General features: G+C 39.8%; 1 protein-coding gene across 2 annotated transcripts in view; it reads left to right on the forward strand.

Annotated features, from left to right (window-relative positions):
• Nucleotides 1-16,485, forward strand: part of LYRM4 (LYR motif containing 4) — a 162,278-nt gene that overhangs the window by 29,351 nt on the left and 116,442 nt on the right. For both annotated transcript variants that reach the window (XM_055322566.1, XM_055322565.1), the window contains exon 2: nucleotides 12,190-12,310. In XM_055322566.1, coding sequence (XP_055178541.1) covers nucleotides 12,190-12,310 — 121 coding nt within the window. The remainder of the gene's footprint in view (nucleotides 1-12,189; nucleotides 12,311-16,485) is intronic.

The raw sequence follows: 16,485 nt of genomic DNA on the forward strand, positions 1-16,485 counted from the left end.
CTCACTCTTTCTTTTTTTCCCTCATAATTTTGTTTTCTGGTGTATATCCCAGAAACCATAGCATAAAGGAACTCAATTGTCTTAGCTAATTCCACTATTTTTCTTTCATTTTTAATTTGTTTGACACATTTTAAAAATATTTTCTTTTTTTTTTTTTAAGATTTTATTTATTCATTCATTAGAGATACAGAGAGAGAGAGGGGCAGAGACACAGGCAGACGAAGAAGCAGGCTCCATGCAGGGAGCCCGATGTGGGACCGGATCCCAGGTCCGCAGGATCACAACCTGGGCGGAAGGCAGGCGCTAAACCACTGAGCCACCCAGGGGATTCCTTGTCTCTTGTTTTCTCATGGATATTGTTTGCCTTTCTAAAATGTTAAGAAAGGGGCACCTGTGTAGCTGAGACAGTTGAGCTTCTGACTCTTGATTTCAGCTCAGGTCATGATCTCAATGTCGTGAGATTGAGCCCAGCATTAGGCTCTGTGCTCAATGGAGAGTCTGCTTAAGATTCTTTCTCTCCCTCTGCCTCTCCTCCTGCACACTCAACTCACTTGCTCTCTCTCAAAGAAATAAAATCTTTTTTAAAATACTAGGAAATACTGTTAATTCATTAAACTCTGTTTTTATTTTATTACTAATAAAGCTATGTAAGCCATTTTCATCTAAGTATGGCTTTGACCTCATTCCAAAGATTTTATGCATTATCTTTTTCATTATTTTAAAAATATTCTCTTGTTATTTAATAAGGTTTTTTAGGCTCACTAATTATTTATGAGTATATTTCCAAGAATTTAGGGAGTTTTTTTTCTCTATACATTTACTACATTGTAGTTGGTAAGTATACACTGATGTAATTCTTGCTAATGTTACTAATAATATCCTAACTGCTAACTTCATTGGAGCCCTTTTCAGCCTTTGTCTTAATCCTTTGTAGGACTTGTGACAATTTTATTTACTCTCTACGTGTATACTTTCTTGTCTTCTGTCTCTGCTGCCTCCACTCTGATCTCCTGTGCCTGCTCTTAAATATTTACTGTGTCTCCAGGACTAGCTTCTCTTCCCATACTACTGCTTTCCTCTAAACACTTTCCTCTACCCACCCTGGTTGTGCTTCCTTCTTCTTGATCAGGGATTTTCAAGTTTATCGTTAGCCTGGACATTCTCACCAGAGATCTAAACCCAATCTCTTCCCCCACCAATGGAGCCTTCTCTTTTGCTGACTCTTCTTTAATTTGTAGTATATTACTGATTTTATGATGTCACTAGGAACTTAAAATTTATAAGGAGGGACACCTGGGTGGTTCAGTGGTTGAGCGTCTACCTTTGGCTCAAAATGTAATCCCGGTCCAGGGATTGACTTCCACATCAGGCTCCCTGCAAGGATGCTCCTTCTCCCTCTGCCTCTGCCCCTCTCTCTCTGTGTGTGTCTCTCATGAATAAATAAATAAAATCATTTTAAAAAGTTATGAAGAAATTATGGTTAGTGTAATAATTTAGAAAGCATAGGCTCTAGTAACTGAAAGTAATTATTGTTAGCATGCCGTTATATTTCCTTCTAGTTTTTCTGTGCCTATATATTCCACAATGGAGGTCATTCTGGGTATATAGTTATAGCCTTCATTTTAAAAAACTAACCCTTAGAGGCTAAAGTTAGATTCATATTCAACACCTCCCACTAAAATAAATTCCAGAAAGAGTGAAACAAAAAAAAAAAAATGAATCCATAAAGATTCTGAAGAATACATGAGTGAATTTTTTTGTTTGTGATTGCACAGTAGAGAAGCTTTTGTACATATAATTAACCCAGAAGCCGTAACAAAAAAATTGATAACACTTGACTCCTTAAAAACTAAACATCTCTACATGACAAAAACATCATAAACAAAGCCAGAGGACAAACTGGGGAGAGCATTTCAACTACTCAGAATAGATCTTGCAAATGAATAAAAAAAAAAAAAATCAGGGCAGCCCCGGTGGCGCAGCGGTTTAGCGCCGCCTGCAGCCCGGGGCGTGATCCTGGAGACCCTGGATCGAGTCCCCCATCAGGCTCCCTGCATGGAGCCCGCTTCTCCCTCTGCCTGTGTCTCTGCCAACCTCTCTCTGTCTCTAAGAATAAATAAATAAATAAATAAATAAATAAATAAATAAATAAATAAATAAATAAATCTCTTAACTCTTAAAATAAATAAAAACCCACCAAACCCAGGTTTGGGGGTAAAAAAAAAAAATCATTCAAAAAAACATAAAGGATATAAAAAGAAATGTAAATGGCTTTAAGCTTGTGAAAAGGAAGGTGGTCAGCTTCATTCTCCCCAAATGGGCAGAAGATCTTAATAGACATTTTTCCAAAGAAAACATAAAGATGACCAATAGACACATGAAAAAATGTGCAACATCTCTCATCATCAGGGAAATGTAAATCAAAACCCCAAAGAGAAAAAAAAAAAAAAACCCAAAGAGAAATCACCTTACACCTGTCAAAATGACTATTCTCTAAAAGAAAAGAAATAACATGTGTTGGTGAAGGTATGGAAAAAAGGGGGACCATTGTGCACTGTTAGTAGGAAAGTAAATTGGTGCAGCCATTGTGAAAAACAATATGGAGGTTCCTAAAAAACTTAAAAATAGAAATGCCATATGATTCAGCAATTTTACTTCTGGGAATATATCTGAAGAAAATGAAAACACTAATTCAAAAATTCAAAATTCAAAAAGTTATATGTACCTACCTGTGTTCATTGCAGCATTATAATAGCCAAGGTATAGAAACAACCTAGGTGTCCATCAGTAGCTGAATGGACAATGAAGATGTGGTGTGGGGTGTGTGTGTATATATATGTAAGTATATGTGTAAAGTGTGTATATATATGTGTGTGTAAAATATATATACATATACAATGGAATACTACTCAGCCATAAAAAAAGAGTAACATTTTACCTCTTTGTGACAATGGAGTCAAACCTTGAGGTAATTATTCTAAGTAAGGCAAAGACAAATACCATATGATTTTACTTACATGTGGAATCTAAAAAAAAAAAAACAACCGAACAAAACATGACCAATATCATAAATACAGTCAACAGAATGGTGGTTGTCAAAGGGGAAAGGATTGGGGAGTAGGCAAAAATGGGTGAAGAGAGTCAAGAGACACAAACCACAAACTTCCAGTTCTAAGTAAGTCATACGGAAGTAATATACAGCATCCTGACTATAGTGAATAATATTACAGAGCATACTTGAGAGTTGCCAGGAGAGTAAGTCCTTAAAGTTCATTTTGTATGGTGACAAATGTTAACTAGACCTATTGTGGTGATCATTTCACTATGTATACAGGAAGCAAATTATGTTATACACCTGAAACCAATATAATGTTATATGTTACACCTCAACAACAACAACAAAAAATTTTAATAAAATAAGATACTGTTTTCACCTGTTAGATTAACAAAGATCAAAATTTGGATAATACATTGTTTTGGCAAAGATGTTAGGAAAGAGTCACATTTATTTCCGATGGAACCTCTACACAGAATTTGGACAATATTTTATCAAAGCCGTAAATACATATGTCTTTTGCCTTACAAATTCCTGTTCTCAGAATTGATCTCATAGACACCCATATGTGATGCTACAGTAAACGAGGATATTGATTAATTACAGCATTGTTTGTAAGAGCAAGATTATAAGTAACCTAAATATCCATTAATAAAAGCCTGGGTGGATGAATCCTACTTCATCCATACAGTGGAATACGACACAACCTTTTATGAGTCAGCTCCATTTGTATTGATCTGAAGTGTTCACTGATAACATTCCAATTGAAGAATTAAAGGTACCCATCGTGTGTAGAGTAGTTTCTTTTGCCTCTTTGCCCTCTCCCCCCTTCTTTCTATTTTAATCAGAAAATAAAGATAGTTAAATACTAAGATAGAATTTAAGTCATGGCTTACCTGAGGAACAGTTAATATATCAGATTCTTTCCTCATCTCTGCACAAAATGAATTTTGAGTTAAGGAGCCTGTCTCTACAAAGGGTGGAAGCTTCATTAACCATGCAATCATGAGGAAGACCGTGGACTGACAGGGAGCTTTGCAGCAGCCATCAGCAAACTTTGGGACTGCCACTTGAGGAAGAAAAAAATACAGAGGTTTTGTCAAGAACCTACTCTCTGACAGTTTAGTAAGAAACTGCTGTGATTGCATCTAGCGTGAACTGGGAGGGAGACTAATCTTTCTCACATTTTTTACACCTTTGACTTTTGCACCTGGGACTTTAAGTTTTTTGAAACATTGATTTTAAAAGCATAATTTCATAAATTATGTAGCCACTTCTCCATTGTTGAACATTTAGGGTTGTTTTTAATGCTTACAAATAGTTCTGTAATGAACATCTTTCAGCATATATCTTCGTGTGTATTTCAGATTATTTCTGTAAGATTACTAAAAGTAGAATTACTAGATAAACAATTATGAACTATATTACACATTATTATGCTATTTTCCCCACAGGAATTACAGTTCATACATCTACCAGCAGGATGTAAAGGCCCTTTGTTTTCGTGTTTTTGTTTTTTTGGCCCTTTGTTTTAAAAAAGAAAAAAAAATTCTGCTAATTTGATGGCAGAAAATCATAGCTTGTTTAAATTTTCATTTCTCTAATTATGATGGAGACTGAACATTTATCTCTCTAAATTTAGTCACTGTGCTCTCTTGTGAATTATTGTTTCTGGACTCTTACTCATTTATTTACTGTGGTCCTAACATCTTTTGCACTCGATTTATATGTGCTATGTATATGCTAAGGATATTAATCTTTTGTCATACTTGTTTCTAACTGGGTTAGGTCTTTAAGGACGAGTAGGAGTTAGCCTAGAAACCAAGCTGGAGGAGGACATTCCTCGTATAGAGGAGTAGCAGGCCTGAAGGAGAGAGGACTGAGGACTTCACACATCTTGTTGGTGGTCCATGCTGGAAGTGGTGCTTGATAGAGTGGGAGAGACAAGCAGGGGTATACCATCCGTGCATTTGACCCTTATCCTGAAGATAATGAAAAGCCATTAGGGGATTCTAACAGAGAAGTATGAAGTAGGTTTTATTTATAGCAGCTGCCCCAAGACTAAGGAGCTTTGGTCTCCAAAGTAGGTTTTCTGGTAGTAACTTCACCTCCTCAGTCCACAACTCCTCTTATTGATCACTGTCCACCTTTTTAAAATAATTAATCTCGATTATTTCACTCACTCTTACTGCTTATATCAATAGCTCTTTCCCTTGTAATGCTCTCAGCTGCTTGTCTTTTCATAAGACACGATTGGTCCTTGAACTATTTATAGGAACACTTGAAGCAATGTTGAGAAACCAGATGATCTTTTTAAGCTTTGTGATGCAAGAGACAATTTTTTTTAATGCCTTTTCAAAGGATTAACAATTTGGCTTATACCAAGTTCTTTTCAAAATTTGGATAGAGTTTACTGACCTCTAGAGGAGGCATTTAAAGATGAAAATCAGACTGTAAGTCAATGGGGTTCAGGACCCAGCTCTGCACTTACTAGACATTAATCTTGGCCTAAATGTTCTAATTCTCTCTGAGCCATAGTTTGTAAGGATTAAATGAGAACATATATATCCACGTACTTAAGCACAGTGTCCTGTGTGTGGTACTTGTGCCACCAATCATAGATATTATTTTGTTCCCCCCCTTTGGGCCCTGAAGACAGCAAATGACTGCAGAAAGCAGCCTTTCTCTTGGCAGCTTTGAGAACAGAAATCTATATTCCATTCTCTATTACCTACTTAAAGGGTTTTTTTTTTTTTTTTTACCCTTTCTTAAAGTACATTTTCTCTGACCTTGGAGTTCAGGGTTTTAAAAGTAAATATCTTGGCATTGTACTCTGGTGGTTAAATCTCAATTAGTCTTCTCAGTTTTTCATAATCACTCCTGGGACATTTTCTTCCATTATAACTTTAATTTCCTACCCAGTTCAGTTTATTCACACTTATTCATAGGTTATGTATCTTTGCCCTACTCTGAAGCTTAATTTTTTTCTTACATATCTCTCATCAACTTACATAATTTTTCTGTTTCAGATTTGATTTTCCAGTTTGTCCTCCACCCTGTTTCTAGAATGCAGCATTAATTTCTACTTCAGCCATGTACATAATCATTCTCTAGTATTGCAGTCTTAATTTGGTGGTATCTTTCTGCTTTTCTTAAAAGTAGACAAATGTAATATGACTCCTATACTATTTATTTTTTCAATGTCCCTTGAAAGTCACCCTAGGGAGAGGATGCAATTGGTTAAACATCTGCCTTAGGCTCAGTTCATGATCCCAAGGGTCCTGGGATCAAGCCCCACGTCAGGCTCCCTGCTTGATAGGAAGTCTGCGTCTCCCTCTCCCTCTGTTCCCCACCCCTACTCATTCTCTCTCTCTCTCTCTCTCTCTCTCTCTCTCTCTCTCTCTTTTTCTCTTAAATAAATAAAATCTTGAAAGAAAAAAAAGTCACCATAGTGAGAAAAAGTTTATCTACAATAAAATGTATATGTTTTAAGTGTACAATTTCAATGTTTGGACAAATGTAAAGGCCTGTGAAAATACCACCCCAGTCAAGCTAAGAACTATTCCATTGCCCCCTAGAACTCTCCTTAGCCCTTCTGTGTTCACTTTAAATAATTTCTATTTCCTCTTTCATTTCTGTGTAGAATCCTATATAGTCCCTGAGTCCAAAACCTCAGTACTTAATTCTTAAGTAAATTCTCAGTGCACGTTTTGTAACCACTACCTTTCCAAGGTTATTTCAGTCTTTGTGCTGCAAACCCTTTTCATTTTCTTTCCTTTTGTATAACACTTCGTTGTGTTTTCCTTATTGATTATTGGCCTTTTTCCTAAAGATCTTTTTAATACCACCTATGATGTCTTGAGAAGTTTATTTATTCCCCACATATTTACTGAGTACAGTCTCTGAGCTATGCACTTGAGATCCGAGGTAACAAGAAAGATAAAGGTCTGTATTGTATGGGGCTTATATTCTAGTGGAAACTTAAATTCATAAGAAGGAAGCTTTCTGATCTGACCCTCATCCTGTTATCTACCCAGAGTACTCATGACCTTCAAACAGTCCTTGAGCTTTCTCTCCTGTTGTTGTTAGTATCCATTTTATCGTACACCACACACACCGTAATCCCAAGGCTACTGTATTAGTGTGAGAGATCAGAGCATGAACCAAGACTAGGGCTGAAGGTTTAGAGACTTAGAGACGTGGAAGGTGATTCAGAAGAGATGTAAAAGGTTGAAAGAATGAGATACTGTGCTTGATTGAATATAAAGAGCTATGGGAAAGGAGGGGATTTAGGATGAATCCCCAAACATCTGATTTAGATAGTTAGCCATTTGAAAATGCACCTACCTACAAAGGAAATACTGGCCTCTGGGGCCTAGGGGGAAATAGGATGATGACTTCAGTCTCAAAGTGTTCAATAAAAGAAGCTGTAGTGAGTATAGTGAGTGTCTTTTGTTAGCAAGTCCAAAAGGCAGTTGGGTTATATGGATTTGGGACTCAGAAAGCCAGCATGGGCTAGAGAAAGACTTGGTAGCCAATGGCATATATATGATAGTAAAACCTTGGGCACAGATTCAATTAGTGGAGGAGATTTTATTTAAAAAAAAAAAACAGGTCCAGTAGGGAGCCCTAGAGACTACGACATAGAAGAGGCAACATCACAAAGTAGCCTAGGAAGAAATACCAGTAGATCTAGAAAACAAGACGAGACACCCTCTCACTGTGAAACTCTCCATCAGTAAAGCAAATGTAGATAACTCAGTAAAAGATTGCAAACACTGTCATCTATCTCATTATAAAAATTACTGACTTTAAAAGATCTTATTTTTATTAAAAATTAAAATTTTTCATGTTACCTAAGACAGGTAGCCTACATATGCACTGAGTGCCATTTGGATATTAAGACTCGATGAATCTTAAGTCTTGACATCAAGAAGTCAGCAGATGACAGTGTCATTGGGGCTTCAATATGGATTTATTAGGCAGCTTGACCTCAAAGATGTGTAAGGATGAACTAATGACCCGTAAGTAGCAGTGGGATCCCAGAACACACTGGCCCTGGAATCTGGAGGCATAGCAAAATTAAGCAGCTTTCTCTTTATGGCTATAAAGCAAACACTGTCTTCAGGGGGCAAAGCACATTTGAGTTGATATGTTGATGGAGGACATGTCCTTCCAAGCAACTGAAGGAGTTTACCCAAGAGGCTGAAAGAAGTGTCTAGTTGTTTTATTACCGGGATACTTGACTTGGGTTTAGAGGAAGAAGGAAGAAGCACCAGTATTTTCACAGGACGGAAAAGCAGAGAAACCAGCATGTGGGGTGGGATGGTGATGAAGGATGACACAAATTATATCAGCTTGTCTCCCAATTGCACCTTTCGGGTGCTACAACCAACATGAGCCTGCAAATGCTATGATTATCATGGTCTGCATTGGAAGGGGAGAAAGTAAAGCAAGACCTCGGGCACTACAGAGCCTTCATTACTGTCTGCTGTTTACTTTGCAGCTGGGAAATTACGATGGCTAGAAGACTCTCATAAAGGGGTTTGATCCTTGCATGGTGAAAGGATAGTCAGTAGAGCCGGTGTGCACTTGAAGGTCTCGTGGCAGACCAAAGGGCAAAGGTTGTGGTGGAGAAGAAAAGCCAAATGGAAATCTACACAAAGAAGCACAGAGGGTCCACAAAGCTTCGGGAGGGTAGAGTGAGAGGTGACTGAGCAGCATAGCCTTAACTGTTTCTGTGGATGTGGCCTGCTTTCTCGGAGTTGATAGCTCTTGCAGTTGTGTTGGCTTTTTTTTTTTTTTTTTTTTTTAGATTTTATTTATTTATTCATGAGAGACACAGAGAGAGAGAGAGGCCAAGACACAGGCAGAGGGAGAAGCAGGCTCCATACAGGGAGCCCAATGCGGAACTCTATCCCAGGTCTCTAGGATCAGGCCCTGGGCCAAAGGCAGGCGCCAAACCACTGAGCAACCCAGGGATCCCCAGTGTTGGCTTTTATGTGCTAATTTTTCATGACTTATTCCAAACAGCATCAGACTCATATCAGGAGCATCCTAAGGCAAGACATTGTACAGCAGCTGCACATTTTTCTTTGAAATGCTTTTGCTCAGTGATAGGGTCAGGAGGCCAATAGCCAGAATGTGTTCAAGAATAAATGGTTTACCTTAGTAGTGGCAGAAAAAACGCAAAGGATAAAAACCAGGCGGGGGCAGAACTGAAATAATTGGTAGTTAGCCCTTTCCTACAAAGTTTGAAGGTTCAGGCAGATTTGTGATTACCCTCACAAAGTTAAAACCATTTGAAATAATTCATATAACTGGGGCACCTGGGTGGCTCAGTCAATTAAGCATCCAGCTCTTGATTTCAGCTCAGGTCATGATCTCAGGGTGGAGAGATTGAGCCCACGACAGGCTCTGCACTGGGCATGAAGCCTGCTGAAGATTCTCTCTGAAGGTTCTCTTTCCTGCTCCCTCTCCTCCTTCCCCTCCAAAAAAAATTAAACATCTTTTAGTAAAAAAATAATTCACACAACTGAAAAACTGTTCATACAACAGTAATTGTTTATATGGTTCTGAGCCAATGCCATGACCTCTCTTGGGGCAAAGGACAATACCTTGTGTTTTGGACAGTGGAGGAGGAGGAATAAGAAAGAAAAGACAGCCACCGTCACATCGTTCATGTTAGGTGCACTCAAATTTGGAACGACAACTTTTGATAGCTTTAGACACATTTAATTCAAACATCTAGAGCTTCATTCCTTTAGGTGTGGACTTTGGAGATGTGGGGAGACAATGAGAATACCAGCCGACTATGTAAATTGCTGGACCTTGAGCTCAGTTGATAGAAATCATTGGGCACCGTAAGTTATTTTCTGATTTCTTAAACTTTAGAAGAACATCAGACTTTGTGTTCAGAGCCATATTCCTCTTTTTGCTAGCTATTCTGGGCTAGTTACCACTTTTAGCCAAATGAAGGTAGTAACGGCTACTATTGACCATTCTATTTTTCTGAAAAGCGCATGTAACATCCTGAGTGAAGAACTAAAACAACGCATGACTCCCTGGGGTAAATTCCGGTTCTAAAACCAGTTGTACATGTGAAACAAGATATTAGAATTAAATTATAGTGTCCACTCTGCTCCCATCATCACCCACAAAGAAGCTGTTTTGAGGAGTGTGGGTGTGAGGAAGGGCAGTGATGTTGTGCTATGTTAATAACCATCATGCTATGCAAGAGAGTACCTCAGAAATTGCTTTTAGCTTTCCTAGCTGTTATATGAAACCTTGTTAGATTAGCAGCTATACAAGAGGGGAATAGCTGATATAGTCTATTAGTAAAAATTCTTTCCAAGTCTTCATAATGAAGGAGCCCCTGTCATTACATAATGTCTGCTAGTTTAGGGATTCCATTTCCAGTCATGGCTGCCCCAAGATTGACCCTGAGCACCAAGGAGCGCCTCTGCAAATACTCTACTTGGTGCACCAAGGGTTCGGATGAAAGTCTCCCCAGACACTAAAAAGTGTCTGACTTGCTCCGTCACGATTCTTAATGTCACAAGATTTCATTTTACTTTTGCTTCTAAACACAAAGGGACCCAACATTTGGATTTTTAATTTAAAAATTTTAGGAAAGTTGATCGAAAACAAAAGTAGTCTTCTCTAAAACGGGTTTTCCCAGTAAATTATATCCACCTCCCAAAACGTACACCCAACTCCCAGAGAAATTATATTCCACTTCTCTCATCTCTTTCCCCCTATGTGCAAATGTTATTATTAGTTTCACATGGATTCTTTAGCTGGTGTTTAAAGTTAAAAAGCAGAGACATCTGAGATCATAAGAAGACTAGAGAAAATGATGTCTGATGTGACTGGCTTGGACTCCTCCTTAGTCTCCTGCAGTCTTGCATAGATGGGGAGGTCATGGGGTAAGGCCATGAGTGTGCATGTGGGGTGTATCCCATTAAGTACTCTTGGTTATCCAGACCATTCTGCCCTCTGTCTGGACACTGTGGTATGACCCTGAGAATGCAGGATAAAGATGAGGCTAGGACTAATGGCAGTAAGGTGTTAAGAAGAAGAACTTTCATTGATTGGATCTTCCTCTGCAGCCAGTTCTGTGCCAAATATCAGTCATACATTATAAAAGTGAATCCTCCCAGCAGCCCTGAGAGGTAGGTGGTATTATGCCCATTTGACAGATGAGGAAACACGGGCTTATGTTAAGAATCGTGCCCAAGTTCACACAAACAGTAGGAGCTTGGAACAAAGCCAAGCTTGTCTGATTTGAAAGCCATGCACTTGAACTGCTGTCCCTGTGCTGCATGTAATTTATATTGCTGGGGAGAGGGTGTTTCTATGTGCATGTACGTGCACATGTATACACTTTAAAGATGAAGGAAAGCAGGGGTGGCTGGGTGGCTCAGTCAGTTAAGCATCTGACTCTTGGGTTCAGCCCAGGTCATGGTCTCATGGGTTGTGGGATCCTGTCCAGCTCCCTGTTCAATGGCGAGTCTGCTTGAAGATTCTCTACTGCTGCCCACCCCCGCTCATGTGCTCATGTACGGGCTCCTTCTCTCTCTCTCTTTCTCAAATGAATCAAGAGAAAAAAAAAAAAAAGATGCAAGAAAGCATTTTGGTATAATCTCCGCTCTGGATTGTGGTAGGATCCCAACATGAATCCTTATATGTTATATTACACAAGAGGAATAAACAGCTAAATGATGGGACGAGATTGGAGAGCTGACCCGAGTCAGGCATAGATCACTATCTGGGCGCATAAATATATGGTGCATCATTTCACCTCTTTTAATTCTTGATTTGTCTCTGTACATTAAAGGTTCAATTATCTACGTTGATGGAGAGAACTCAGACATGAGTAACTAAAGAACCCGTAATCTTAGTAGCAGTTTGCCATTTATATGTGATTTGTTTGTGCTAGATTTATTTCCCTAATCTGTTTGCTTAGTCATCCCAGAATAGTAATAGATGGGCCTGTCCCAAGAGCAAAGATCTAAGTGGATTATCCACAGGGGAATACAGACAGTTAATTTGTAAGGAAAGGCTTTTGATTTCATTTAAAAGCATAGTTTGAGACTGCTGACATTTTTTCTTTTTTTCCTGAATTCATTTAGAACTTATGCTGTCAGGAGAATAAGAGATGCCTTCAGAGAAAATAAGAATGTAAAGGATCCTGCAGAAATTCAGGCCCTAGTGAATAAAGCCAAAAGAGACCTTGGAATAATTCGTCGACAGGTAAGATGGCTCGATGATGTACTGTCTTTCATTAAGAGCTGTAAACTTTGACATATCCCCCTTAATTGAACATCACTGCTTTTGGTGTTTATGATTTATACTGCAGAGTCATGAAACTGTTCCTTTTACTCATATAGACACAGAAAGATGACCTATTATATTACTAAACTCAAGGAGAACATAAAGGAAAATACCAGCTTTCCAGAAATTCAGGGAAGGCATCCTAATGGGAAGCTGCATTCTCAGAATTTACTAAAGATTGATCTTTAAGGATGAGAAACTTAAAAATGTTATCCCTTTGTAAGATATATTTACATATTTATGCATTGACATATGTCAGGGACCATAAATATATTCTACTTTTCCTGGTATTTTAACGTCAGAATTCAAGGTGATATTGCCTTTTTCTTGAAGACCCTATCATTGGTGAGGAACCTGAATTTTGGTGCCACATGGAAGGTGTATCTGCAGGTGCAGGTGGTGTAAAGCACTGCTCAGCTCCTGACCCCATAACAGACCCTGGAAGGTGTTTTTGTCTTTGTCTCGTACAAGTGCTAGGGATCACCTTGATTTGTGCTTGCTTTTCTCTTCCTCGTGAGGTGGACTGGAGCATCTGCGGCAGCATGGTCTCTTGGGTAGTGTGATACATCCCTCCTTCTGCAAAGTTTTAATTAGAGTCAAAGGCCCGCTTTCATTTGGTTTTCTCACCCTCTAAAAAATCGTCCTTTTCACTATTTTTCTTTTCTTTTAACAACAATCACACCATAAGCTCCAGTCCTGCTTCCACTTGTCTCTTGCTTGCAGTAAATTTGTCTGTAAAGTGCCAAAGGCAAACCCCTTATATTTCCCTCAATTCTGCTTGGTGTTTTAGAAAAGGCTTATTCAGCATCGTCAGGAGATACCAACTTACCTGACAACATATCATCTCACAATATATGACATGTATATGCACGTATATATACACACATCCCTAACCCTTCTTCATGCGTGACTCTAAACAATTCAAAAAAAGAAACAATATTAAATGCTGTAGTTTTCCCTTTATGTCAAATTCAAAAGACAATATCATGAAACAATCCCTTCTAGAATAACCTTTCAGATTCTGATAACCCTCCTCTAGTTCCACACTTATCTACCAACAGAATAACTTTGCCACATTCATCCATATTTGCATGTACTTTGATAGTGGCAGGTAAATCAGTTGTCATTTTAAAAACTCTAGGACAATGGCATTTCCCAGGCATCAATGGTTGAATTTTATGGGATTCTTTAGCCCTGGAACATGGAAAAAAACAAGCAGGCTTAAGTCCTTATTTCACATAAACTCAGATTCAATTCTTTGGCACTTTCTTATGTAGACATTGGCAAGCATCTCCCAAGCAGACTGGCTTTATCCTTTAGCATAAAGTTGCACAGAGTAGAAACTGCCTTGAAAAGGTGCCTGTAGGTACACTGTGCCACCATTCCTTCTGTTACGTAATGGTCTATGTCACCTCCCAGTTTGAGATGCTAAAACCACCCTTTCAAGAACAAAAAGACTAGACTGGCTCTCATCAGACATCCGCAGTGAATCCACATTCAAAACTGACTCCCATGGGGAGGCCCAGCCTGCCTTTGGCCCAGGTCGTGATCCTGGAGTCCTGGGATCAGGTCCCACGTCAGGCTCCCTGCATGGAGCCTGCTTCTCCCTCTGCCTGTGTCTCTGCCTCTCTCTCTCTCTCTCTCTCTGTGTGTGTGTGTGTGTGTGTCTCTGTCTGTCTCTCATGAATAAATAAATAAAACCTTTAAAAAAAAAAAAACTGACTCCCAACACTGCAACCTGTGGACCAGTGGGGGCCGGGGCTCCCTCCCCAGGACAGCCTGGCAAGTGCACCTACTTTCAGGTCCAGTGCTTCCCTTCACCAGGGGAGCAGCAGATGATTTTAGCCCTGAAGACTCTGCTCAGAAAGGTTCCGATAAATGAAAGGTTCCCGTTCCATCAGAGAACTCATTAGCCAATTACAGGTCAACAACTGGGAAGTTCCCATTCATTTCCCTTTCTTGTCAGGACTCTTCCCAAATCCGGGTGTACCGCTTACCCTAGTTGGCTTCTGAGACATTAGGGGCTCCTCGCACTGCCTTGCCCTGTGCTGGTATGATTTGACCTTGGCCTAAAGGCCTGAAGTAAAGCAATGTCTGATTTTCTTCACGCCGGCTGCTATCATAAGCCTCCTAATGTGCCTATCTGAAGTCCCTCACGTGAATGATCTATTCTCCACATATGCCAGAGTCATCTTTTTCTAAAAGGAAAGGAAAATCAGAGCAGGTTATACCCCTGCTCAGAACTCTCCAGAGGCTTCATAGCACCATGGCAATAAAATCTCAAGTCCTTAAGAAGTCCTCAAAGGCTCTCTATTGCTCATGTCTCCCTCACACTCTCAGGTGCCTTCCTGATGCTGTTGTTACACCCCCCGCTTGTTCCCATGGTGGAGGCTTTGTACCCTCTGCCTGTAATATCTCTCCTCAGACCTTCCTGTCGCTCAATTCCCTTTTTCTCTCAGACTTTTATTCCAATTTCACCTTCTCACAGAGGGCTATCCTGACCACACAATCTAAATAGCCTTCCCTCTGTCCCTCTATCTCCTACCCTGCTTTGGTTTTCTTTACAGCATTTATCAGTCCCAAAAATAACATTACTCACTGCCTTGTCTGTTTTTTCCTCTTCCATGAGGACAGGACTCTCCCCTGTCATGGTCACCAGTGCCTGACTGGCCAGAGCATGGACTCTGGGGCCTGCCCCCCTGTGTTAACATCCTAACTCAGGCTACTGACTGTGATCTTGAGCCAGATATCTAACCTCTTGGTACCCTAATAAAAAACGCAGATGAGAACAGGCCCAATCCTCATAGGTTATGGTGAGACTCATATAAACTAATATACATGAAGCCCTTAGAAGGATGCTGGCACATAGTAAATTCTTCCTATTATTGTTCTCAGAAGCATCTAGAAAAGCCCCACCTGCAGTGGGTTCTTAATAATACTCTGTGGAGTAAAGGAATATATGAAGATATATTTGGCTCCTGGGATCATACATCTCAATCAGGGGGTCTGTGCCATCAAAACCATGGTATCGGGATCCCTGGGTGGCGCAGCAGTTTGGCGCCTGCCTTTGGCCCAGGGCCCGATCCTGGAGACCCGGGATCAAATCCCACATCGGGCTCCTGGTGCATGGAGCCTGCTTCTCCCTCTGCCTGTGTCTCTGCCTCTCTCTCTCTCTGTGTGTGTGTGACTATCATAAATAAATAAAAATTTAAAAAAAAAAAAAACCAAAAAAAAAAACCATGGTATCTTGCTGGCTGCCCAGAACCTCTCTTCAAAGAGAATGAACCATGAAGGCAAAGTAGAAACCAGATGACGCCCTTGGCCTGTAATCTAATGAGACATAACCAACATAAGCTGTAATACCCTTCATATCAGATCCTTCTTCTTCTTGCACTTGTAGCCAAAGACCATCCACCCGGATGCACATCGATCTCAGCTTCACTCTTCCATGGATGAGAAAGCCCTGGCCATCTTTCCAGCTGCCAGATACGCATTGTAAAGGCATGCTCAATGTAGAACCCTCATCTGACTTTCTTCTCTCTCGACACTGTTTACCTCTTCCCTGCTGTCTTGTCAGTTTTTAAAGTGGATCTTGCTCTCTGCAGACGTCTCTTTGGTCCCTTGAATCAGCTGTGATGCTAATAATACAACTGTGCACGTTGGTAAGATTGTGAGTTTTTAAAGAAGTGTCTGAGCAGAGATTTTCTTCTGGCCTTTTTGGGTAGAGAAACCAAGGTGCAAGCTGGATGGCTTGTCCATGGCAAGTAGCCAGATGTGAGCTTAGAGCAAACTCAGAAGTTCAAGGACATAAACTCCTGAGTCAGTGAAACTGAAGGATAAAGATATTCTTAAGTCATTCCCCAGTTTTGTACCTGAGATAGTTAAGGACAACATCAACCCAGCTCAGCCTCTCCTCAGAGGCCTTTCTTCCTTTGAATCTTTACTGTGCAGAGAGATTTTGTCTTTATTGTGGCAACCCTGAAAGGTTCTACTGAGCATTAGCATTTCCCATTCGCCTTTCACACCACTCCTAAGGATTATTCTGATTTCAAGAAGTAACAAGGCAGGTTATTTTTCCTCTGATATGAATAAGT

This window comes from Nyctereutes procyonoides, unplaced genomic scaffold (assembly GCF_905146905.1).
Source record: "Nyctereutes procyonoides isolate TBG_1078 unplaced genomic scaffold, NYPRO_anot_genome, whole genome shotgun sequence".
NCBI classification, from domain to species: domain Eukaryota; kingdom Metazoa; phylum Chordata; class Mammalia; order Carnivora; family Canidae; genus Nyctereutes; species Nyctereutes procyonoides.